The sequence below is a fragment of the Tribolium castaneum genome, chromosome 3 (assembly GCF_031307605.1).
Source record: "Tribolium castaneum strain GA2 chromosome 3, icTriCast1.1, whole genome shotgun sequence".
Taxonomy (NCBI): Eukaryota; Metazoa; Arthropoda; class Insecta; order Coleoptera; family Tenebrionidae; genus Tribolium; species Tribolium castaneum.
Window position 1 is genome coordinate 22,635,436 of NC_087396.1, and position 26,277 is coordinate 22,661,712.

Here is a 26,277-nt window from a genome sequence, read left to right on the forward strand (position 1 = left end):
AACGCATTTATTCGATTTTTGGCGCAATTATCATAAAAATTGTATAACAAGGCCTCCAAACCCAAAATGTGGTGACCTTAGCCACCACCCGCCATTTTTTCAAATTGTCACAATCACAAGTTCACGGTTAGGTTTATTTTTTTGCGGACAAAATGGATTTAAAAACACTACTGCGGGAAAAAATAACGAAAAGTGGAGGTAAAAATTAATTCATTTAGTTAAAATTTCGACTGGTAATTTTGCCAGGTGCGAAAAAGTCGCCCCCCGAGTTGGAGCAACAAGAAGACGAGTACTTCCAACACTACATGAAGCAATATTGTGACAAACCACCGAACGAAACCACGGGCATTCCGCGTTTTTACAATAAATTACCGAAAGAAGATGAGCCCCTAAGGCAAAAACTGCGCGAGGAGAGCCGCTCCAATTTACTGAAACGTAAAAGTCAAAACTTGTTGGATAACAACGAATTGAAGGAACTGTGGGTGATTTTGGACCAGAACCAGAGCTACCCCGAGGAACAGTTGATAACGTACTCCGATTATCAGAAGGTGGTCACGCTGGTGGGGCCCAAAGTCAAGCCCTACTTCACTTCGGTCGTGTTTGCGAAGCTCCAACAGGGTGACCCCCAGGGCAGAGTCTCGATCATGTCGCTTTTTAACTACGTGATGCGTAAAGTGTGGCTACAGCAGACCAGGATCGGGTTATCGCTGTATGATAGTACGGGACAGGGTTACTTGACTGAAATCGACTTGGAGAATTATATCACTGAGTTGTTGCCAACTTTGCCGCAACTTGAGGGACTGGAAAAGTCGTTTTATAGTTTTTACGTGTGTACGGCCGTTCGGAAATTTCTGTTTTTCCTCGATGGAGTGCGTGCGGGTCGTGTGCGGATTTTAGACATTTTAGCTTGTTCGTTCCTTGATGATTTACTCGAATTGAGGGACGAGGAGTTGAGTAAAGAGGTGCAGGAACAAAATTGGTTTAGTGCCCCTTCAACGTTACGTATTTACGGACATTATCTAAATCTTGACCGTGATCACAACGGAATGTTGAATAAATCTGAACTTGCGGGTTATGGCTCTGGGACTTTAACGCAGCCCTTTCTAGACCGCGTTTTTCAAACGCTTTTGACTTATTCCGGTGAAATGGACTACAAAACTTATCTAGATCTAGTACTAGCTTTGGAAAATCGTGCCGAACCACAAGCTCTTGCTTTTTTGTTCCGCATCTTAGACATAAATAATCAAGGCTACTTGGACTCTTTCACTTTAAATTATTTTTTCCGAGCGATTCAGGAGCAGATGAGGGCCCATGGGGCCGAAGCTGTGTCCTTTGAGGACGTTAAAGACGAACTGTTTGACATGGTCAGGCCTAAAGATCCGGAAAAAATCACCCTGAATGATTTAATCGCCTGTGGGCAAGGGGACACTTTTGTCAGTATTTTAATCGAGTTTCACCGCTTTTGGGCCTACGAGAATCGAGAGGCCGTCACGGCGGAGCCCTCCCAAGACTGATGTTACAATAAATGCAATTTTACATAATTTTCGTCCATTTTTTTCAAAAACCCGCCATTATGGACGTCAATCACGTGACAATAATCTCGAAGTGAGGTTGTGTTTACAATCCAAAAATGAGCGAAACTTGCAAAATCTGTAAATATTGCACAAATAAATTGGAAGATTGTCTCGACGAAGGCCTAACGTGCAGTTCATGTTCGCAAAGTGTTCATTTGCGGTGTCTCAAAAGTGGTTGTGTGCCTGGGGGGCTTCACGGCGATATTTTTTTCACATTCACTTGTGAGGAATGTTCGGAGGCCGGGTCCGAGTCGTTTGTTAGGGAGAAAATGTCTTGGTAATTAGAAATGTAGTAGGTATTTAGGGCGTTCCGTGGACGAGTTCTTTTAGGTTAAAAGTATTAGTTTTGGCTTTGTATCATTTGCAGTCACGAAGTCCGGGTTTGGGGCGCAAGGGGTACTTCCATTGGAGGAACCACATAGCGTCACTAATCGACAAAAACTGGGAGAGTCTGTTTTTGAAGGATTTGTAAGTTCCAACATTTGATTATCACATATTTGTAATTGTTGGTTTTTGTAGTAAAAAGAAAAAAAAATGGGTTGGGACCGTTGCTGGGACTTTATCGCACTTCAGTACGTATTTTTTCAAGTCGGGGACTTCGGTCGTTAATGAACCGGCTTGGTGGGCCCTCACCTACCCCAAACTCACCCCTAACGTAATTTCAAATTTATGTAATTGAGTGAAATAATAATTAAAAAATCAGGAGTGAAAGTATAATTCCAGATGCTGCTCTCACGAACGAGAAGCAAAAAACGAAAATTTTAAAAATATCAGTCTCAGACACTGAATTATTCACACAAATTTTACACAAAAACATCAAAGACGATGATTTGCTAACGCCTTTATTCACTGTCGATGTTCCCAACTTTTCGGAAAAAAATCCAGACGATGAAACCAATAAAAAGGTACAATTTGTTACGTTTTGAACTTACAAATCATCCATTGTTTGTAGATTACTAAAAACTTTACCGTAAATAAAAGAAAAAGTCTTTTACCAACATTTGAGAGCACGTCCAAAAAGTAAGTTTTTCTGTTCAAAGTCACAACATAACAATGCAATTCTAGACTCTTAAAAATGAATAAAAACTCGCCGGTTTTTTCAAACTTAGGTGATGAATTAACGCCAACTTATCTCAAACAAAACGAGCGAAATTTGGGCGAAGCTCAGCCACGTAATAAGCCCCCAAGTGAGCAAAATAAGGAGTCTGTGAAATTGCTCGACCCGTTTTGTCACTACAACACTTGCTTTAGCAGTAAGTCAAGTGAGAGGTGTGCAGGACTAAAGCTAGGAGGCAAGACGAGATTTTTGTAAATATTGTAAAGATTCTGATTTATTGAAAAAGTTGAGAAATTAAGTTAAGTTAAGAAAGGTCATAATTGAATAAAAAAATCTGCCCAAGTACCAATTCCAAAAGGTTATTTTGCGCTTAAAATTTGCTCGATTTTTCGTCATGCCACCAAATATTTTGGTCCCCCATAGTCCCAGGGCTTAAGAATTTACTCCAAAAATAATTTTAGACGCGTTTAGGCAGAAAGGAAGCGAAATGAGAGTCAGGTTGATGGGTGGTATCAGAAAAGAACTAATTCTCTCACCTTACAGCAGCATTTATTTAAAACCTTACATACGAAGAGATACAGAAACTTATCCATCCTGGCTACGCCTAATGGCCGAGATACAAATGAAAGCAAACGAAAAAACACAAAATTACGTTCTACCTCCAAGGGCCCCTATTGACTACACCTACGTCCAACCTGAGCACATACCTGCCATTAACAGTCTCTGCAACAACTTTTTTTGGCCAGGAATCGATCGTAAGTGTCCGAAATGTTACAACACAATTTAATTTTTTGTTGCAGTAACTGAAAGTTTGCAATATCCGGATTTTAGTTGCGTAGTTTTGTACAAAAAATTAATAGTGGCGTTTGCGTTCCTCGTCCCCAATGTTAAATACACCGAAAATTACGTCTCTTTTATTTTTACACGGCCAGGATGGCGAAACGTCGGGATTGGAAAGTTCATGTTGTATCACTTAATCCAAGTAATTGAAAAGTCGATTTTTATTAAACTAGTTGGTTAATTAATTATTTCAGACAAGTCTCGGCAAAGATATCACACTACACGTGTCCATCAACAACCCGGCCTTGTTTTTGTACCAAAAGTTCGGTTTTAAGGTGGAAGCAGTCGTTTTGAATTTTTATGATAAGTATTTACGCGAGACAAGCGAATCGAAACATGCGTTTTTCTGCCGCCTTGAGAGGTGATGTTGCTCCGAGTTGCATCGTGTTTTACGTAATTTATTGAGGCACTTTTTATTAATTTTAATAAAGTGAGAAAGAAACTAAATGCGTCGCCTTTTTGTCACTGGTGGTGTGACTGTGATTGGACTAGATTTACCACTCGAACTGGAATCGTCAGGTTTAGAGCTGCCTCTAGTAGGGCGCTTCGTCAGTTTTGGTGTGTCGTCACTTTTCGCTTTTGCCTTGTTTTCCTCCCTTGGTGTACTACTATTACTCTTACCTTTACTTTTACTCTTTTCAGCCTCTTTCTTGATTTCTTTTTTCGCACTCACTGGGGTTTTGTCCTTACTGTCTTTACTATCACGCCTTGGCACCTCCTTACTGCTCCTCACAGGAGTCTTTTCATCTTTTCGCAATTCCTTGAGCGACTTGGGCGTTTCGCGCCCTTTCTGCGCCAATTTCTTGTCCTCTTCCTTCTTCACAATGAGGGAACCGAAGTCGGAATCGGGAAGTGTGAACTCTTTCTCACTATTCGGGAACGGAATCGACTCACTCTCATCCAAAGCTTCCAAATTGTACATTGTCTCGAGGTGGGCCCACACCTTGTCCGAGTTGATCTCCTTCTGGCAACTATCAGCGAACTTGTCACAGATGCACGCCATTTGGAAGTACTTATTGACGCCTGAAAGGGGGCTTCAGTTTTTTAGGTTAGGTTCGTGGGGGACGTACCGACGGGCTTGTGCCCCACCATGGCCTCCAGGAGCTGCCCCTCGTGCGCCACGTTCCACTCGATCTCGTCCATGGGGCCCTTAATCATTTAAAAACGGAATTAAATTATTTAAAACGCCAATTGACAAATGACTGTTTGAGGGCGCCACTGCCGCCATCACGGTCAATTTGAAATTTTAATTAATCTTTTAGTCATTATTGTTTTACAGGCCACAGATGTATTATCAACTACATTAGAATGTTGTTAGAACACTTCAACATTTTTTTTTTGCAAAATAAATGCATTCAAGTCTTGACACACGTTTTTTTGTTTGTGACCCTGAATCCCGTATTTTCCTTTTTCCTTAAAAAAAATTTAATTTGAGCTCGTCAAAGTACCGATAGTTATTAAAAACACGAGCTACAATGTTGGTAAATGATTTACTGAAGAGTTTGTCCAAAGTTTCAATTTAAAACTGCCGGTTTGGGGAATTTGGCGCCGTGTGCGTGGTGCTCTTGTCAAATTTTGGCGCAATTTGATTCAAATCACGTTTTTTCGTCCTGAAAAGTCCGAGACGGGAACAGAGCCGGACTTGTGGAGCTCGGAATTCGCTTCGGGTGTGGGCCGTGCTTGGAATGATTGTGAGCAATGTGGGTCCGGTCCCCGGCGTTGATTCGGGGCCCAAATAAATAAACAAGACATCCCGGAACTGAATTAGCCGCTCCGGTGAAATGGAGTCTTCGGTTCAACGTTCTGGTTGCGGTCATTGCCTGGTATCTTGTCAGGCGGCTCTTCTACAACACCGGTATATAATCCAGCGTTGCCTTGTTCAGCCTTGCCTTCAAGAATCGATCGAGACAGAGATGGAGGAAAAAACGGCCAAAAATGACTGAACTCGTGAACGCTGGAGGCTCCAGCTTTTATGTAACGCTGCTTTTGGTTATTTTGCAATTAAACGGGCCCCGGGACCTTCACTTCCGAAAGGGGGCGAAAAGAGGGCAATAAACCGTGACTTGTGATTATGGACGTGTTGACACTGCGACCCCCGGTGTCGTATAATTATGCCCGATCGATTGTTTGGAAATGGAAGTGGAATAATTTCGATTCAGTAAATTCGCCGCATTACTATTCGAATTGTTGGCCCCGGAAGGGTCCGGGTGGCTTTGTATGCTTAGTTTCAAATGGTTTTTATCGATGAAAGTCAACAGCAGATGTTTGTACGCGAAATATTCTGTAATTTACATTACGGTAAATATTGGAGTTGTAGTCATTTTGCAGCTCCTACAAATAACTATTAAAAAGTAAGCAAACTCACATCTGTTTGGCTCGAGGGGCTCTTAACTCACCTATTTATAGGTTTGTGATTGCTTTGTTATTAAAAAGGGATGGGCACCTTATAATTAATTTTTTCCCACATTCAGTTTTACCAAAGTTCGTTGTCCTATTTGCAATAAATTTATGATTTTTTTATTATCTATTATCCGTTGAAAAAGTTGCATTTCTGAGGACTGTGAGGTCCCGTAAGGCGTCTTTTTGTGTCGGAATTCACCAAGTCAAGCCGACTGTGACTGTAATATTTCAATTCTTAGCCTTGCCAGCAAACGGTTTCCCTTGTCTAATGACTTGACGTCACTTGTGCAATTAAAATTCAAATCGTACCCCATTATGCGCACAGTTATGACAATAAACAGGCCATTAAGGCCCAAATCGCCGCAATCCGGCGCCTTTCCCTCATTTTCCAGGGCATTCCTCTCTGCTTTTTATCCAACACGGATCTCGCGATAAAACACAAATCTTATTAAAATTGCACATTTTTTGCGAAAGCTGCGATTTTGCCCGAGGATTGTACAGTAAAGTCAATAATTGCCATTGTGTTATTGAGTGGCTGTAAATGAAGACGACAGCGCACTTTGGAGTTTCTCCACGCAAAAAAAAACAAAAAATCTAACTTTCTTCTTCTCTCATGACAATCCGAAATAAAACAATTTTTTGTCAATAATTATAATAAGCGGAGCTAAACTTTGGATGAAATACACACTTATTATACATATAGAGTGTCAAGTGAACTACGTGAAGCTTAAAATTGTTTAAAGCTGGGTTTAAATTAAACCGTACCTTTGATGTCGCTTAATAGGACGTGACATAGAAAAATTAAAAGTCAAAAAAGCCAGTCAGTTATAAAACTTAAACAGATATTTATTTTTACGTATTTTGTTATATTTATTTTGTTTCAAATTTTTCTTATTTTTTTATTTTATCGTGTATCTCCTCCTCTGTTGAGTAAAATGGCAAAAATGTGCAAAATGGCCAAAAACAGATAACTTAATCTCAAGTATTTGCCAAATACCTACCTGTGTTAGGGAGGTGCATACGTTGTCAGCGATTATATTTGGATGTGTATAAAGTTACGAGCTAATTTTTAATTAGTTTTTTTAAATTTGAGCTTGCTTATGGATGCCCAAGTTTGAACTTTTGCACATTGGCGTGCAACGGTACCATTGCATAAATTAAGCCCAGCACTGGTACAGTCGTGCGAAAAAGTGTAAGAAAGGAAGAAAAACGTGCGATTGGCTAAGCGCAAAAGCAATAGCGCGTGATTGGTCGTTGTCACCAATTCCATGACTGTTTTGATATTATACAAGTTGAAAACATGCGAATGTCGAGAGTCTGCGAGCACTTGACGGAAGAGGAGAAGAAACGGCGACATTCTCGGAATCCGTTAAAATAAGTAAGTGGGACTAGGATGTGGCAATTGAAACAACAAACGCTGGAAACGCCACACCTGCTGCTGTACCTTTGCAGACAAGCAGTGCAGGTACCTGCATAGCTGCGAAGGTCACACACTCTAATACAAGACATTAAATCGCACTCTTACCTAATCGCGGCCGTAAAAAGCCATCGCGGCTTGTATTACATACTGCTTATTGCCTTGTTAGCGATTTGTGCCAGCCATTTTGAAGAAGGCTTGCTGCAGGAGGCACCGGACGGGACTTCCTGCTGAGGATAATTGGAGTGGATGGAGCTGAGGCGGCTGACACCTGCTGGCACGGGATTTTCGCCAAACACACAAAATCGAAGAAACATAAATAAAAACTAACAACATAACATAAAAAAGTTATAGACCGATTTCGCACCCCTGGGTCACTCTGTAGATCGGAAAATTTTTAAACAGAACAGTCGCTTTTGATGACCCGGTATTTTAGCTTGTGCAAAATTTTAAGTAAAAAATTAATGGCAATCATTAAACCGATTCAATAAATGTGAGGTATTCCCTCGAAAGGCAATCGGTCGTTTTTTCAGCAAATCAGTAAGCAATTACCTACAACTTGATTTATGTGGGGACAAAATCCATAACTCAAGTTTTTGGGACAAAAACTGGCGAATGAGTGAAAAGAAGCGCAGAATGTCGCTGGAATCACTACGAAAATTGGTATGTGTGTAAAGGTGGTCATTAGAAACGCTCGTGCATGATTGCGGTCTTATTTATTTACAAAACTATTAATTTTTGCAAGTAAATAGCACGCGCCTGATTATGACATTATTACAGAACGCAACATTGTCGCAAACGGCCAAAAAAGCAGTGACTTGCAAACAGTAAACTTACATTGTTTAATAGAAACAGTTGGAAAATTTAGTGGTGATAAAGTAAGCCGTTTGGTTTTCTCCGACAATAATGAAAGGAAATAAAAATTGGTATTTTTGCTGTTTAATTTCTTCCTGGGGACCGATAGTGTAGGTACTTTGAAACAAATTCATGCGCATTTCTCTCATTTATTATTACACTAAACGGCGGATGTTTTTTCACAAGTGCACCTCATTGGTTTTAATTTTCTTAGGGCTTAATGACTGGAATCACCACTTGGAGATACATGACATTAGTGTTTCCGTTTAGATTTCTTAATCTGATCTGTTTCGGGAAAATGTATTAGTCTCGAACGAGGATTATTCGCTCAGCCCTATTAGAAAATTGCTAATTGTTTTCAAAGAAAATAGATACAAAAATTTGTAATTCTTTTATTTTTCAAAATCAAGAAAATGCAAAAACAGGTAACTTGGCATTTTAATTGAGCTCAAATTTGACCCAACTGGATCAGTCATGGCGGCCAATATGGCGTCGCCATCATAGATTTTTTAAAGTGGAACGGTACCAATTTTTTTGTATCATTAGAAGCTCTACTTCTAGGCCTTTACAACGGTGGTACTTATTTTGAATGTGGGTGAACTGAATGCAAAAATTGTTATTGTTATTTTCTAGAATATCATAAAAATGCACAAACAGGTAACTTATTATAAAAATTACGAATCACACTTAAATTTTAATGATTTTATATCAATTACATACTAACTTCAAAATTATGCAGTTTTTAAACTTGAGATAAGCTCAATAAACTCCTAATTAACTTTTCTACCAGACCGTAATTAAAACAGACCAACGTTCTGTATAAACAGCGTTTCACAATTAAAACATTAAAAAATTTCGAACTAAGTATAATTCCCAATAATAACGAGCTTATTTTGAAAATTCGGAGGCCAATAAACAGATCATAATAAAATAATTTTCTGTCTTTTTTGAACTTAGAAAAAAATTGGAGAAAATTATGCTTTATTAGAACAGTTTTTGATTCTGAAACTAAGTGTACACGTAACAATTATTGTTTATTGCCGTTTGAGAGCCGCCTAATATTCCCAAATTACCCGAAAATAATTAGAACCGAATAAACAACTTAATGGAACCGTAATAACAAAATTGCATAAAAAAACCGAATCAGGTCGATAATGGCGATCGGTGGCGACCGGTAAGTGTTTTCGATGCAGGTAGAATCGATACTCGAAAAAACCGATAAAAATATAACAGTACATTCGCCCGGTGCAGTTTTATTTCGGTACCATCACCATTAGATTTTTCCTCATCGATTGTGAAAGGTGGGAAGTCGACCAATCCGAAGGTCGAAAGTTTGAAAATCGCCTACAGTAAACAACGGAACAAAAGCCCATTAAACTAAAAAAATTCTAAAACGAAAAATGCCGGAACAAAAGACACATCGCCAACACCTGGTGCACACCAGACGATGCAAATGAGCCAATACAGGGTGAGTCAGCAATGATGGGCCGCGATGGGGCCAAATGACACCGGCCGCCTTAGTTTGTGCACCTTGTTCGCGTGATTCATTTGTTTTTGAGACAGTTTTTTTTGCATTTTTTTTAAATCTTGTCGGTGGAAAAATTATTAATTGGACTCTTGTAATTACTGTCTAATCACCATATCTGCATTTTTAACCGGACAAGTAATTAGAGTTTTCACTATTCCTGGCTTAATTTGTAGAAATCTGAGTTGTTTCGTAATGGAATCGCCGTTTCTGTTTACTGTCGGAAATTGAAGATTCAAACAGTTTGATTAGAAATGTGTCCACATGAGGGTACCACCACCACATAATTTTGATTCATTTTCATTAAACATTCCACAATGTAATTTAAAAAATAAAATAATAAACTTGTGTTAATTTAACTGCAAAAGTTAATAAGATGATTAAAGTGTATCACTACACCCATTATGATACATACGAGTATTTATTATCACTCAGTTAAATTACACAACGAGAATTAAAGACGTTATTGTGAAACTAAAAGTCATGCCTCTTATGTAACTTGAAAAAAATTTTCATAGTAGTTGCAAAGTTGACAATCATGCGACTTGTTCCAAATTTTGATATCTGATGTGTGTTTGTAATTAGTCATTTTCTTGTCAAATCATCAAACTCCTGGTAATCTCAATTATAATGGAACAATTAAATTAGATTTCTAAAATAAGTACGACTACCCGTTATATTTATAGAAAGATAAATTTTCTAATATCATTAGCTAAAAAAGTGCTGCAATACAAGTGGCTATTTTTGAACCAGTTTAGTGATTTCCAATGATCTTTCGCGAAATACTTAACTAAACACCGACCTGAAAGCCTGAAAAAGGTAAAAATTACAGTATTTTCTGCTTACTTTTGACGAAATTTCAAAAAATAATTGCGTTTTTGGTTTTGGATGTAATACGTAGTACAAATAAGAAGCAAAAGTGAAGAACTATTTTTTGCCCAATTTAATGTTTTTTCCGATTTTTCGTTTGAGTTTGAATTCAAAAACCTGTTAAACGCTCAAAAAATGAAAAAAACTCAGTAGTAAATGCTTCTACTGTGGCTTCTGTTACTTCTTGTAAAAGATAGACGTAATTTATACAGACTTAACTAAAAATGAGGCACAAAATTTATAGTTGACGTTCTTATAGTTTTGAGACAGCTTATAGTTATTAAAAAATATATAAAAAAAATTGCTTTTTGTAAATTAAGAACAGAAATATGATAAAACTATGGCAAAAGCTTACTACAGTTTTTCCATAACATCATAATACCCAATGTCAAATTAAGAAAATTTATTTTACGTAAAAAATCAGAGGAAATTAAAGGAGATCACAGCCAACTGCGCCTGCGAAAGTGAGGACGGTGAAAAAAGCTTAATGAACAAAAAACATGCTTGTATGCCAGACAATACTTTTATTTGTCAAAAATTTTAGAAAAATAGAAATAGGTATTTTAAGGCTTGCCAACCTGAAAACAAAAAAGACAACCAATTGCAGCCACCAGTCATTCTGATGTGCACTTTAGAACATTTTGCGGAAAAACTGATGGGAATTTATGAGTGGCATATAAACGCAGCTTTGTGATGCTCTAGGTGCTCAGTCTTTATGACATCCATAAACTAGGTGATGCCTTGAAAAGTCAACACCAATGCACCAATAAATAGACTGCGGTCAGTTTGGCACCGGAGTGGAGATTTCGATGCTCGATCACATCACATTAAATGAATTTTTGCTTAGTATTTGTCGAATTAGGTTATGTTCGCTTCCCCATTCGCCATATGCTTTCGCCAGTCGACTTGATAAAACGCTAATCACTCGTCTTGTACTCGCAGCATCAATTCTTGTTGCCTGAAAGTGTTGCTCATCACAATGACCATTGGCACAAGCAAGCGAAAATGTGCAGAACATGCGGCAACCGACCAAAGTTATCTAATTATATAACCATAGAATATGCGGCTCGAATCCAGTTACCTTGCGTTAGACTGTACATACCCTTCTCCACGATTGGCTCACGGCTCAGGTAGAACCAGTCTACGCGGCCCCTTCATACGTACACGGGAAAATTGAGGCTACGAGTTACCTGCACGACAAAATTACTCGAAACTTCCAAAGTTCGGCGACTGTTAAACCAAACCCGTCGTCAATTGCGTAGAAGGCTGTGAACGCGTTTTGTCATTAATTTTTCAAACAATTGCCGATCGTCGACAACCTGTTGATCGCAGTGGCCAGGTGTGTAGTGACAGTGACTGTTTTAGTGACGCCAACTGCGAAATCGCCAAAAATCGCACTGTGATCGAAATCCCTAGGTTAGAGCGAATGTCTGTGATAGCATCTCCGGAGATAAGATAGCCCCAGGTGCCCCACGTTCCCCGAAATCCAACAGGTGTCACGTGGCAACATGTCGGGCTGGTGATGGTGTGCTTCAGAGCCAGGATGAGGTGCTGAGGCCCCTTTGGTGGACAAATGAGCATTAAAGGCCTCAACATGATCGGGCCCCACCATGTTTGCGTCCTGTACGTGGCCACCGCGGGGCTCCAGGGCTCCCTCATGGGCTCCGACGAGCAGGAGGTGGTGCTCCTCATCTATGTCATCGTCGACGTCGTCCAGAATAAGGTAATTCTCGCCAAATTTGAATTGGAAATTCGACGGCGGAATTATTCCATTGCAAAACAAAATTTTGTTTATGTTATTTGATGGGTACAATTTTCGAATTATGTAACTGTGGGAACCGAGTTGAAATTGGAAAATCCGGACAACGTAACGATTGCAAAAAATTCGCTTCTTTTATCGCGTTTTCGGCTAAAACCTTATTAAATATTTGAGGTTTTCGCTATCAGCATAAGACATATTAACAATGATATTATGGTAATTTTCATTTGCGCATACATATTCATTTAGTGACACCAGACATTGCTATTTTATGATTATTTCAAATATGAATAAAAAATATAAGCAAAACTTAAAAATATTTATTTAACAATAAGCGACTATAATATGTTTTGTGTGTGGGTCTTACCTACTATGCCTAAGAACATTGTTTACTTAATTTTTATTTGTAATCTAGTAACACAATGCATTGAGAATCAAAAACGTAAAATAAAAAATTTTGTTTTTTTTTGAAAAAGCAGGGCCGTCTCTAGCGTTACAGTCAAAGTTTTGAGTGCCGTTTCTGTTATTTTTTCTTTACAAAAATTATTACAGCTTTTATTTTTGGTTTTTCATTTTTATGCTGAACAATTATCTGCAAGAAAATTTGTAGTTTTGGAATTATTAGAAAAAAAAAAACGGAAATTTGTAATTTTCTCAAGCTACAACCAAAAGAACTAGTCGTTTTGAACTACGACGTTCTTCAGGCACTTTTTTACAAAGAATCTAAATCTGTCGTCATATTTTCCAAAGCGTTCTTGATGTCAGAATTACAACACTCAACTTTGGTTTTTGTTATGGACGCCATATTTGATACTTGTATTTTTGAAAAGTGTTTTTATTGCCGGTTGCAACGGTGTATCGCATGATATGATCATATCGTACATGATAATCAAAATGGAGAAAAAAGCATTTTTGCGAAGATTGCTTTGGAAAAAACGTCAATAATTTTGTTTTTAAACAAGCTAGATTTTAGAAACAAAAGGAGACAAAGTTATAGGACTTGTGCTCGCATATTTAATAGAACTGTCAAAATTTTGTTGGTTTAACAACATTTCTCACTTTTTTTCCAAAGCATTCTTTGCAAAAACGCTTTTTTCTTAATTTTAATTACCATGTAAGCTTCGATCATATCATGTAATACATTATTGTAATCAGGAACAAAAAGACTTTTCAAGAATACAAGCACAAATATGGCGTTCATAAGAAAAATTAAAAGTGAGCGTTGTAACTCTGACATCAAGAACGCCTTGGAAAACGTAATGACTCTAATAATAACTGAGATTTTCATGGTGGAGCTCAAAAAATGGTCACTTTGTATAAGTTTTGTATTCATTCAAAAAAGATTGTCTTTCAACATTTTAGCACAGATATTTTATGTCTTTTTTTTGCATTGTTATACTATTTTCATTTCATTCTGTCCTAATTGGCAGATTTCAGTGGAGTTTTCGCCAAAAAGTTACGTTATTTCGATACATTTTCTCAATTTCTAATGTTTAAAAAAGGTTTTAAAAAAGTTTTAAAATTTAAATTTAAGAATAAATAGGCAATTGTAGTTTGAATGAACATTTCTGTTTTCATTTTTGTTTAATTCTTTATGATTTATTTTATTTAGTTCTTAAAAAATAAACTATAGTTCATGTAATCATGCATGTATTATTTACCGTCATTCAAACTTATTTCGTGAGAATTCGTTTTATTCAAAAACATTGTTAAATTTTTTTAGCTGTCAGTGATGTAACGTGAGATCGATAATGAACGGAATTAGAGCAGGCTGTGCCTTCGCAATTTTAGCCACATGTTAAAATAAAAAAATATTTATTATTTAAATAAAAAAACAAACAGTACTGACTAAAGTAATTCTGTGTGAAATAACCATTTGACTGATATTTTGTCAGCAGATATCACTTGTATCACAGTCATGATAAAAGCAGACAAAAAGAAAGTGGTGAAAATTGGTGGGTAATTCAAAAGTTGGTTTTCTGAGATTCTGAAATTGTTGCTGGTGACGAAATTAAAAAAAAAGTATGTAGAAAAAATATGTTTATTGGAGCTTCTTTATGATTACTTAAATAATCAACAAATTATTAAAAAAATCTAAGATAAAAAATCAAAAAATCTAAGAAAAAAGAATCGAAGAAATTGATTTATAAAATAGTTTGGTGTTAAAACAACCAAAATACTTTGCGATGGTTTAAAATAATCTAGAGAAGATGAAAAAAGCTGATAGAAACCAATTTTTCAACAAAGCATTTACTAAAAATAAAACAATATGTTACAAAAATAAAAAATGACTCAACAGTTTCGTCGGTTCATAATTGCAGTCGAATGTTCTTTTGTTTGCAGCGCTTGTCCTCTAGTCGTATATTTTCTTGAAAACAAAATGAAAAATATTAATGAAAAAATAAGTAAATAATAGTCATGTAAGCAATTTGGTGCGATAACAGCAAACAAGTAGGAACCATTTTTCTCGTGTTACAAGTTATTCTTATCTTAATAGGTTATTAAATCTTTTTCCACTTGGGCGGCCGTTCCCTATCGCCGTCACATTACATTATCCCTACACCTTCAGCGCGAATTTTATCATTTCAAGTCGCACATTGTGTAATATGTTTACAAACGAGCGATAATCTCCAACAAACGTAACCAAAAAATACGAGCAGTTTTCATAAAAATCGATTCCAATCGTCATGCACTTATCCTGCATTTTTCCAATCTGGCTAAAAGCAAACGAAATCTGCGATAATCACTTGGCAATAATTTTTCCGTGGCGAAGTGATGCAATCGTTGCAAAAATTCCCATTAAGTGGCATTTGTCCACGCCCATATCGCCCATCGAATCTAAATTCCGGTGACAGTGAGCGATTTGCTCATTCATTGGACATTAGATTTTCGTCCAAGTGAAGGCTGTGTGTCTCCCGTCACTGCACATGTCCAAAAGGCATGACCATAACTGTATTTTTGCAATTGCGATTCGCCTCAAGAACTAATGAAGTTCGTTTCTTCTACAGCCTAAAAATAGCAGCAGATCGAACAGTTAGTTGTTGAGATTCTTGGCGGTTTTTTCCAATTTCGTTGCGACTTTCTAATGAAAGTAAATCATGTCATCGAGTCCCTCGAGAATTTTTGGCCACGACCGCTGATAAAAACTGCTTGGGCGGGAAAATCACAAACACAAGAAGTGATAAGATACCGCTGTTGACTGGTTTAACGATTTTTTGGAAGCAAAATTAATTGACGAATTTTCCGTCCAAGCGAAGAGAAAGTCAGCTTTTCCGACTTGTGTTGCAAAATGTTGTTGCATTGTTTTTGAGAGTGTTGACTCGCATCACGCCTAAAACACATGCCAGAGGCTCGCAGACGTCATTTTTATAAGCAGTGGCGTAACCACTGGTTGGAACAAGGTTTCAAAAATTTTTTTATGCGCAAAAATTGAAACTCATCAGCAAATGCTGTTTTAAGTTGGAACTTGTGTTTTAAAGGCATGGGGTATTTAACAACTGGTTGTGAATGGTAATTTTTACTATTTTGTGCTTGTCACATAAATTACCGTTGATTGTCCTGACCTCTGGTCTATTCCTTAGTTTAGTTTTTTTGATTTTTTTGTAGAAATGTGAAAACAGTCGTTTCAGCTGATTCTGCGGCCTGAAATGTCGTTTATCAATGGCTCGGGCATGTTAAATTATTATGCATGTTTGTGTCGCAATAAATTGATATGACGCAAAATCTAACACGAATTTTTACTTTGGTTTGGGTGCGAAATGAATTTTCCATGGCGTTTCAGAACGAATGATTGCATCTTGGGCCCGGAGCCAAACCAAATAATGAAATCATCGGAACAATGCAATCCCAAGGACTTGCAAGAACTAGTTTTGCTGTTTGTTGTTATAAAATGTGACGAAAAAAGACATTAGACCGAAAGATTTAGCTTTCAATTAACCGGTTTCCGTTAAATAATTTATCAGTTTGTAACTGTCCGATTTTCAGCCATTAGTTCGTGCTTAATTTGTGTAATTATCGATGCGACAGGATGTGTCCGATAATTCAAAATCGGGATCTTTAATTAGAGCCAAATTCACGAAATGTTAATCAAACAACAGTCGGTCGTTAGACGCAGTCCGTTGAACAGAAACCTAATCTCGGAAGTCTAATTATCTGGAGTGCATCTCGGATTCCCAAAAACTTGGGGCTAATTAGGGGGGCTTGAGTTTTCATATTTTGTTCTCAAATTTATTTAATTGCGCAACCATTATGTTCCCTTCGGAGGCTATTAAGTAATGAGTTACTTGAAGCACCTTGGTTAAATAATGACTTTAACCAGTTTGGTGGCTTTTTTCAGCTGCAAAGGTCACTGGAAAAAATTTTCTTTTCCGAGCAGCAGCGTTCGAAATTGGTGACGTCAGCGGTGTTTCCTTCATTAATATTCAACGGGTCCGCCGTTTTTTCAACTTTCCAACGCATATCGCCAACCAAAAAAATATTACAACTTGAAAATTCAGTTGCCAGCAATGACAAATGCAGAGATTTACTGAAAACAATTTGGCGATTGACAGCTGTCGGTCATTGACACCGCTACCAACCTTGCAAAAATTATACCCAATTTAACGCCTTATCTGTTTTAATTTTTTAAAAATGACAATTTTGAACTAAACATTTTTTTCCGATCAGAGGCAATTAAGACAATTAGAGCTATCATCTTCCACCATTCGGGAAACGGAAGCAACACAACACTAATTATTAGAACATAACTAGCTGCACATTACGTTTGTTGTATAATTGCAGCTTTAGTTAAGAAAACTGCTTCCAATTATGTTTGTTTGGGGATTTGTCGGAACAAATAATTTTTTTCTACTGATTTAACTTGTTTTTCAAACTTTCCAATCGCGCTGATAATTCCGTTCCGGAAGTGTAGCTCCGGGTACCGGAACTCTCACGCGCCCCCAAATTTATGCTCGTCCGCAAGGGTCATTCATGAATTATGGATGATGGCCATAGAGACGTTAGGACCGCCGGTCGGTCGCAAAGAACGAAATGAAAGTCGAGGGAACGGCGTTTTATAGCCATAAAAATTCTATAGCATTCCCAACAATCTCACCTTCTTCAAGTCAAGCCAGCGAACAGGTATCTGTTTGAGTAACTGTTCACGTGCTGAACCCAGTTTGCAAGCGCTAGGACATTCGATGTCATTTAACCCGACGCCCATGGACTTCTTCACCGTATAATAACGAGCACGAGCTATTACGCAACGTAGGTAGTTTTTTTTTATAGATGGACGGGTTTTCCGACTTTTCCGAGCCTGTTTTTCAGAGTGTTGTTCTAACGTTTTTGAAACCAGAGACAGTAAAACTTTAATTTATTACTAGCTCAAGGTATGAAATTAACATAAAAAATAGAAACTAATTACCAGTTAGGTATCAGTGTCTAACGCCTAGATAAAATTCACATTCAAAACAAGTAAAACAGTCACTGCACATTTTTTATCAAGGCTCTTAAACGTGCTTACAAGTTTTTGCCATGACGTATCATTTTTTTGTTTTTTTATAATTTCTTTTTTTTGTGTTTTGTTAATGCATTTATGCTAAAATTTAAACAATTTTATTTGGTGGGAATATAAAAACGCTGAGAACTGTCAGGAAATTATTCTTAAACTTTTTTTGTCTATGAAGTACTAAAAATTTCTTTCTTTCTTCACCGAAAATTTTAGCGTAGTATCGATAAACAATAATGAACGTTTCATCAAGAAATATTACCTACACATAGATGAGAGACGATACAACGGGAAATAGTCATTTTTTATTAACTTATATAATAAAAATTATTTTTATTTGAAGGTAAAAAAAATAAAAATCCAAAAATTTAATTCAGGATTTCTAGTAAAGTAAAACTAAGTTCGCTTTAAAAATTCTATTAGCCAAAATATAATATATATTAGCCAAAAATTAAACTTGTGTGCAATAAATAGTACATTTAAATGAAACTGAACGTAGAAATTTTTATTTTGAACATCTTTTTTGGCTAAAAAATTATGTGTTTCCTGTTTAAACTTTTTTTTACTAAAATGTATTCTTTTTCAGTTAAAAGTGTTATTGCTATTAACTTTTTCTTATTTTTTCGTCAATAAAAGACATTTCCAAGACTATTTTTTACATTTTTCAAAATTTTTCGATGAAAATAAGGTACGCTTGTGTTACAGCATAGAACTCAGAAAAAATGCTCTTTTTAAAAATATTAAATTTGACCCCATCTTCATTAAAAAAAATCGAGTTAGCCTTGTGTCCTCAGAACAAATGAAGATAAACATTTGAAGCGACAGAATTTATACCTATACTCTTAAGAAAAAAAATTATCTTTTGCAGACCACTGTTATTGACAATTTTTTTTGTCAAATTAATTTCGAACTGAACGCGTATATTTTCCGAAATTTTATTGATAAATAAAGGATATTTTATAATTAATGGCTAGAAGAAATCCACATCATTTATTTCAAACATGCAAACATGTACCATACTTGTATTTCCTCAAATCTCCTTCAAAGATCATCATTAGCAACTTTTGCTAAATTTGTATTCATTAAACTATACTTACAAAACTTGTACATCATCATAATGACTAATTATACACCCATTTGTATTTAAAAATACTAGATTTTCAGTTACATAACTTGCAGTTGTTTCTACGAACAATTTTCCTCTTTTTTATGGATTATTTTTTGTTAGTTATAATTTAAGTATATTTCATTCAAATATTACTGGATTAGAATTTCGTAATGTGAACAGTTTTCACTGATGTAATACTTTCTAGAACTATAACGTTTAAAAAGTGTGTTTTTAATTTTTTTATATAATATTCTGGAAATCTGTAAGACACTAAACCACTAGATTAGATTAGCCCGACCTTGACCTGATTGTCATTTTCTTCGTTTTTTATTGGCAAAGTGTTTTTTTGTCTGTATTTTGAGTTAAATACCAAAAGTGAGTACTTGACGATAGGTTTACATGTCTTAATAAAACGAGAGAAATAGTTCCAGAGGCGATAGAATTCTTGCTTTTATTGCCGCTGTATCATGTTAGCACTGACAGCGAATTTCTAAAAATGCCATAAATTATATTCACACTTTCACTAGCACTTTGAAAAATTTACCCAGCTCTTGAGAGCCAAAAACTGTTCAATGCTCGCACTTGACCTCTCCGTGCGTGTTGAACGAAAATTTTTCGGCCGGTTCGGCAGGGAATTATTCCACGACTTATTAATTATGCCGGTGTTAACGTTTCAAATTGACTTGTTGGTATTAATTAGGTGAAATTCACGCAATCCTGGCCACACAAAACGGACGGAATCATTGTTTCTTTCAATAATTACCGCAACATTTTCGATAATTCCGAGCAATTTCGGCTCATTAGCGAGCGTTTGCGCAATTTCCTCTGTGCATAATATGCCAAACGGGTGACATTTAGCCTAGGCTGTCTTACCACCATTGTAACAATTCCACTTTCCAATGTCCAATTAATCAAATTTCTTTGAAGCCGCCGCATCACAATGCGTGGAAATTTCGGTCAGCAAATTTTGGCCCCTTGATTATTATTAAGCGAGTGAAAGCTTCGGAATTAGGAAAATTTTTTATAGTTTGTGCAAGAGTCGTGGGAATTGAGACAGTTAGCCGAGTTAAATAAATTGTGCTAATTACAACCAGCCAAAGTCACTGCAATAACGGTTATTATTGTTCAAAGTTGGAGAAATACAAAGCGGAAATTAATTTGGAGTGACCGACGTCACAACTTTGCAGGATTCGGTTTGTTGACCTTGAAAATGAATCACTGCTTTCACACAAATTTTGATCTGCAGAGCATTTTTAAATCGATGTTAATAAGTGAAAAATGGAAAAATAATTTATACCTGCACTAATTAACGAAATTACATGTAATTATTTAGTACATGGGTGTAATTTGTTTTTATGGTACTTAAAGATCGTGATTTGAAATAAGTTAAATTTAAAATGACACGAAGATATTAACACTGCGAATCCAATTTTTTTCAATGTGTTTTTGAATGATTTTCATCTAGTTCACTTTGAAATTGGTTTACAATAAAAAAAAGTGCCGCTTTGCTCAATTGAATTCTCTGTCAATAAATGTCAAAACTGACAGTTGTGAAATTCACAAACTGTCAATTGTCAAAAATTCACCGGCGACTAGATGAGAATCATTTAATTACACTTATTAAATAAACGAAGACTGAAACAGAAAACGCAAACAGACTTCTTCGGCTGAAAATTTCCGACCTGTCCAAGCAAACAAGCGACAGACTTGTTTGCACAAATTTTATTAATATGCTTAACAAAGTCATTTTTGAGATAGGCTTTAATTGGGTTAAGTAAAAACTGGGATTAATAAATGTATTCCTCCAATAATTACTAGAAATAGCTTCTTCTTGTTTTCACAAAAATTAGATAATTTAATTGCATCAACAAACACTAGCAGAGATAAGAGAGATAACACATAATGCGTGAAGATTGGAAAATGAGATTTTGTCGCCAAACACAAGTTCTGAAAAACGTGTCAAATTTATTGAAAAAGTTACAGATTCCCTACTTTTTGCGTTAATTCGAGTATTTTTAATTTAATTGCTTGTTTAATGATTTGATATAAAAGGAAAGTTGTATTTTTTAATCGAGAAAGTCAGGCAACTGTCCACTTATTTACGCTTTGCTGCTGCTTGAAAAGCCACAAAAATACACCGGCACTTGTGACCCCTGACCGAATTTCCATATTTTTGACATCAAAGGAATTGTTTCACAATATTTACGTGACTTGGTAGATTATGGACGTTAAACAATGACAAGCATATTGCGGCGAAAATGATGTTATGTGATCATATAATGAAAAATTAATGCGAATTCACCCTAGTCATACTTTACGCCGTTGAAATATGGCGAGGTCAAAGATCCTCCGTGTGTCATCAATTTTATAGTAAAATTATGGGAATAATTAATAATGAGTAACAGGCGACCTTCTTACGCAAATCGATTTTTTCCACGTTTTGTCTAAAAATAGGCTTTCCCATTCTAAAATCGTTTTTAACCATCAGACCGACGATTTCCTCTCGGTTCATTAATGGCACAAAAAGAGACACAAAGCGGATATCCTTTACTTTTTAATTAATTCCACCGATTGCAACACGTCTGAAGTTTGATCTGTAATAATATCTATTACGGTTTTGCCGAACCTTGCACGTGTTTTGCTCCCGCGAAGACGTTTCCAGGGTATTTCTGTCGCAGTTTGCATGACAAAACCATGTCTTATTGTCTCGATAAACACAGTGAGGACGTCCTTGACTCCTCAAATTACTGTATTTTCAATATTACATAATTTGTTTGTTTTCGTTAAGTTGGCTCGGTTTGTTAAATACAGTGTAGCTGGAGAAAAATTGTCGCTAATCGCTGTGGTGACGTCTTTGGAGCGATTTCAACGATGGGTCAGAGCGTGAGCTTGATGCAATTAACACCGTTTTTGTCTAATGCAGTTTAATTGTTTGTGATAGCGTAATTACAGTGATAACAATTAATGTATTTACAACCAATTTATCACTGGAACTCGTTTTACTTGTGCCGTTTTTCTAAGGTCCAAGGATTTTCTATAAATGACGCCAACGAGTATTAGCATTTTTTCGATTATCGATGGACAAAGTCTGCGATTATTTCGTATGCAGTTTTAATTGGAAAAAAGCGCCTAATTTACTTTGTTCAATTAAAATCAAGGATAAGTTTAATGCAAAATAACGAAAAAAATACCATAAACTGTTGGTCTGCGTCCCAAACTCTCGATTAATTGATTTAATCACTTTGACTTTTGCGTTTGAAACAGTCAGTCAGTGTTGATGATGCAAAAAAATCCAAGGTTTTTTCGAGAAGTGTTTTACGGCGTAGATCAATCAATGAAATAATTTTGTGTGAAAAATTGTTATTATAAGATAAATCGAGTCGATTCAATTGATTCTCAGCGGAATTACGCAAATTACCATTTTACGATCGTGCCCTAGACTAGTTCTGGTGACCTTTAAAGGAATGTGGAGTCTATTGAGATGTTTTAATATAATAGGCATACTCCAGGCATTCATATAAGAAGCTCGACACACGTTGAGAAAGCGTATTATTCTAAATCTTCTCCCAACACATTTTTTTAGGAAAATAAAAATACAAATTTATCATTGAAATTAAAATTTATTACTACATCTGACTTTGTCAAAAGTGTCGCATTACGAAAGTTTTTACACTTTTTAGTTTTGTTGTTATTGTTAGATTTTCCGTATTTTTTTTAAATATTATGGAAAGGAGAGAAAGAATTTCTATTTTTAAAAGCTTTTTTAAAAACTTGCTTTGTTGTCTGTCTGTCTGTTTCATTTTTTTTATTCTTTTTATGTAGGTTTTTTCTTGTATTTTTTCTATAGTATGTACTCGTATAAGCTGTAATAGCAAAATAGTTCCAACAAGGACTCTGCTCTATAATTTTTTATAATACTAATTTGGCTTAACTTTTTGGTAAAAAATAGTTGTGTGTAATATTATACTTTTCACTTAGGTAGGTACCTTACGGTGGATTTTTTGTTTTTTTGCAAGTTTTACACAAAATTTAATTCTTTATTTAATTATCCTTTTTGTTTCTTTTTTGTGTTGTTCAGTATTGTATAAAATTAGAACTATTTTATCAACCAAAGTTTATTGAAAAAGTAAGTAAATTGTTACCGTTCGTATTGTTTTTTAAAGTGTTTCATCCGCTTCAGCTCTCTTATGTAACAATATTCCTCTCTACTTTTTCCGTTTTTTCAGTTCACTGATTTCACATAATTATGACTGTGTTCCATTGTGTTTTATTTTTTCGGAATAAACATTTCTTGAAACTTACCGTTTTTCAACGCTTGACAAAAACCGGGAAAAATAACTTCTCTCGTCCGTTTTGTTTTGAATTATTTTATAATGAAACATCTAACAAAAAATAAAAATCAATTATTTTGAATAAATGGTACAGCCTCCGAAAGGGCGGTTGATGGCAAAATGGCTGCAACCAAGTCAGTGGTAGCCATTAGTCGTAAGATTGCACATTTGTTGTTTGTTCCAGATTGTGGGCGTGCAGCAGTACCCAATCAGGCCGCAAACCGCCGACATCAACGAAAATATCCTATCGGAACAGCTCACATCTGAGTCGGTTTTGACCGACGAACTCATAAAATCATCTGGAAGGCAATTGGAGGACGCCCTCAACGAATTCGATGCCTACTGCAATAGTTTACACATAGACCCGCACAGTGCCGGCTTCAGGCTCCTAACAGACGGCCAATTACCGTTAAGGCAGTGTCTGTATCCGGAAGCATGTAGGAAGGAAATTGATCTGCCGCGTTATTATAGCACGTTCCATGACCTCAGGAAAGAAGTTGCCAGGTTTACGAGAAAGACGGAAGAAGTACCCCAAAGTGTTGCCGATATGTTAGAATGTATCCTTTTTACTTGACTTATTTTTTTCATCATGAGTTTGTGGCATTCGTGCCAGTTTAGATTTCTTTTGGTGGCGTGCTGTGGTTACAGTTTTTTCACCTTATAAATGGTTTCGTACGTTTCCGCGATGATCGCATTTCACAAAACGTAAAACGATACATCGAAGTCAAAAAACATATTTTGGGTGTACACCCGGTATATTTTAATGCATAAAGATAGGTACTGTTATCAGCTGGAAATTACTGGTTTCACAGAGATAATCGCTGTATAAATACAGTTGCTCTGAATCTATAAGTATGCAATTTGTTTCGTGTTGATATTTAGCATAGTTGCTAAAACAAGACTGACAACTTTTTCAAACTAATTAAAAGTCCACTTTTGTCGGATTTGTCAAAAGAATTTACATACTAGTGCAAAATTCAATATGTCTTGTATCTACTTGAGCGGTTTTTATTTTTCTGGATAGGCATTTTTATGTTATTTTTTTTGCTTTTTTTGTTTAGTTTTTATTAAATGTCGCACAATATGACTTTTATTATTCCTTTGATTTCGGCTATTAATAGCTATTGTAAATAAAATTTTCACTTGTTACATAATTAAACTTATTTAAACCTTATCTGTGTGCAAACCTTGATGATTATTATTGCCTAGATATAGGACTATTATGCTCATTTACATAATACTTTCCATAGTAAATTTTTGGCATAACTTTTGTCGTAGATTAGGAGACATTAAATTTTTCCTTTATGTTGAATTTCGCTAATTCAAAGTAAACAACAACAGAATATAAACTTAATAAAAATACAGCTTGCAAGAAAAAAACACAGACACAGAATTGTATTTTTTATTGGATCAATTTTTTACCTAAATGTACCATGAGATCGAGAATGTGCTGAATTGGAGCAAGTCTTGAAAGTGAAGTGTGACGTTTGGCCTTTGCTGTGCCTAGTGCCCTTCAAAGAGCGCTTGCACCGACGAATAATGCATGTTCCGTACATCAAGTATATGTTTAAAGACATCCTTTCCAGCTAATAACAATAATTACCATCTTTACGAAACGAGACGTCATTTATAATTATTGCAACAATCGTTGTTTACGTATTAATCAGTTTATTATAACTGCAATTGTTTTTGTTGCAAAAAACGGCTGTTATGCCACTTGAACTGCGTTGACACCCGGAAGGTACCACACCATGTAGCAAGCGTAGAAAAAACAAAGGAAGTCTCAAGTGACAGCAGGAGAGCGCCATTAAGTGCGAAACAAAAACACACTTATTGTCAAAATGGCCGCCAATTTGCATGCAAACGATCAAGAATGTGGTTTATGCACTCTTGATTGCCAACGAAATAGTTTTACACCATTTTAATGTCATTGCCGTTGTTGCAAAAGAATACATTTTGTGGTCGCACAATTCGCAATAATTTTTTCCTGTATGCGCGAGATAATGATAATTTCTAAATAGCTCGTGGAAGTGAAAGTTGATTAAATTTGTCCTTAATTATTTTATCTGCATGTCGGACATGAAAAAGTTGAACGTTCGCCAACTTGACCAACAGGTGCCTGCTGGAATGAAATATTCCTCTTTATCGCAGTCGCCATCTGAAAAGCGTGTTGTAATTACCGGCCAACAAGAAATCTTCACGAGTTTACACGAACGGAGGGCAGATGTCAGCACGCGCACAAGGCACAGCCACCGTGACCGCTCAGATTGAAATTCAAAACCTTTAAATCATCGGACCATAGACGTGCCTCTTACGCCAAAGCTATAAAAACCTATTTGCTATTCAAAGGCGACGTCTATCACACACGTCTGGCGCATTTAACCATATTTTACAACTAGTTAATTCGCACTAACATAACGCGGTTCAGACACATTTTGATTTTTTTTTCTAAAACGGGTAGAGACGCACGCCACTGGGCGAGTGACCGCCGTTTGTTTAAGAATTCCACGATTTTTAAATATTTTGCGATAAGAAAAAACGCATTTTTCCACCGATAAGACTAAAGTTCAGTCCGCACTCGTCGTACGCTTCAGTTTTGCGAATATTTACGGCTAACCTACAAACCAGGTGAGTCCACAGGTGTTTTATCGACCTTTTTCCTTAACTGTGACAGATTTACAAATTAAACCCGAAGTTGAGAATGAATTCTACAAGAGGGAGGCTAAGGATATGGTCAATATTGTACAAAGGCTGATTTCGGAAGGTAAGTCATTGAAAAAAATATCTTGCCTTTTGACTCACACCTGCGTGGCACGGTGTTATCAGAGGTCAAGTGGCGTTACTAACACGTGTTGAAACGTTTTTGTTTGTATTTACAACATTTACAGCTAATCTGTAGTGCTGTATAGTGTGTTTATTTATTTTATTATTATTATTATCCATTTATCTAGTAGCCTGATTGAGTGATTGCTGAGGAAATGATAGAAATCTATAAATCATCACACTTGGAGATTCAACAGGTGGCGGTAGCGACCATTACGTTGCTATGGAAATCA

At 36.2% G+C, this 26,277-nt stretch overlaps 4 protein-coding genes and 2 long non-coding RNA genes across 7 annotated transcripts in view; 3 read left to right on the top strand and 3 right to left on the bottom strand.

Annotated features, from left to right (window-relative positions):
• Window positions 1-16: 16 nt before the first annotated feature.
• On the top strand, window positions 17-1,541 carry LOC659659 (serine/threonine-protein phosphatase 2A regulatory subunit B'' subunit gamma). Its single transcript, XM_008197081.3, has 2 exons — window positions 17-198; window positions 247-1,541. Exons 1-2 carry the CDS (start codon window positions 153-155, stop codon window positions 1,512-1,514), a joined length of 1,314 nt encoding a protein of 437 aa, XP_008195303.1. The 5' UTR covers window positions 17-152; the 3' UTR covers window positions 1,515-1,541.
• A 20-nt stretch (window positions 1,542-1,561) lies between these two features.
• On the top strand, window positions 1,562-3,918 carry Atac2 (Ada2a-containing complex component 2). The gene is made up of 9 exons (XM_008197080.3): window positions 1,562-1,851; window positions 1,905-2,042; window positions 2,094-2,245; window positions 2,298-2,479; window positions 2,527-2,594; window positions 2,640-2,827; window positions 3,093-3,386; window positions 3,432-3,613; window positions 3,666-3,918. Exons 1-9 carry the CDS (start codon window positions 1,631-1,633, stop codon window positions 3,834-3,836), a joined length of 1,596 nt encoding a protein of 531 aa, XP_008195302.1. The 5' UTR covers window positions 1,562-1,630; the 3' UTR covers window positions 3,837-3,918.
• Window positions 3,159-5,812, bottom strand: MrgBP (MRG/MORF4L binding protein). The gene is made up of 2 exons (XM_965830.4): window positions 4,542-5,812; window positions 3,159-4,494 (listed from the first exon to the last, which is right to left on the bottom strand). The coding sequence occupies exons 1-2, from the start codon at window positions 4,627-4,629 to the stop codon at window positions 3,914-3,916; spliced, it is 669 nt and encodes a 222-aa protein (XP_970923.1). The 5' UTR covers window positions 4,630-5,812; the 3' UTR covers window positions 3,159-3,913.
• A 5,230-nt stretch (window positions 5,813-11,042) lies between these two features.
• Window positions 11,043-11,778, bottom strand: LOC107398187 (uncharacterized). 2 transcript variants are annotated; one of them, XR_001575116.2, is made up of 2 exons: window positions 11,641-11,778; window positions 11,043-11,496 (listed from the first exon to the last, which is right to left on the bottom strand). It is a non-coding gene; the product is annotated as an uncharacterized LOC107398187 (long non-coding RNA). The 2 variants fall into 2 exon arrangements; XR_001575115.2 differs by having other exon boundaries at window positions 11,043-11,577; window positions 11,641-11,775.
• The window catches only part of fus (fusilli), a 28,433-nt gene continuing 13,851 nt past the window's right edge, over window positions 11,696-26,277 (top strand). Inside the window, exons 1-3 of the mRNA XM_965708.5 lie at window positions 11,696-12,261; window positions 23,406-23,778; window positions 25,896-25,985. Of these exons, the coding sequence (XP_970801.3) occupies window positions 12,112-12,261; window positions 23,406-23,778; window positions 25,896-25,985 (613 nt within the window). The 5' untranslated portion in view covers window positions 11,696-12,111. The remainder of the gene's footprint in view (window positions 12,262-23,405; window positions 23,779-25,895; window positions 25,986-26,277) is intronic.
• On the bottom strand, window positions 24,261-25,899 carry LOC135265743 (uncharacterized). Its single transcript, XR_010333583.1, has 2 exons — window positions 25,431-25,899; window positions 24,261-25,379 (listed from the first exon to the last, which is right to left on the bottom strand). It is a non-coding gene; the product is annotated as an uncharacterized LOC135265743 (long non-coding RNA).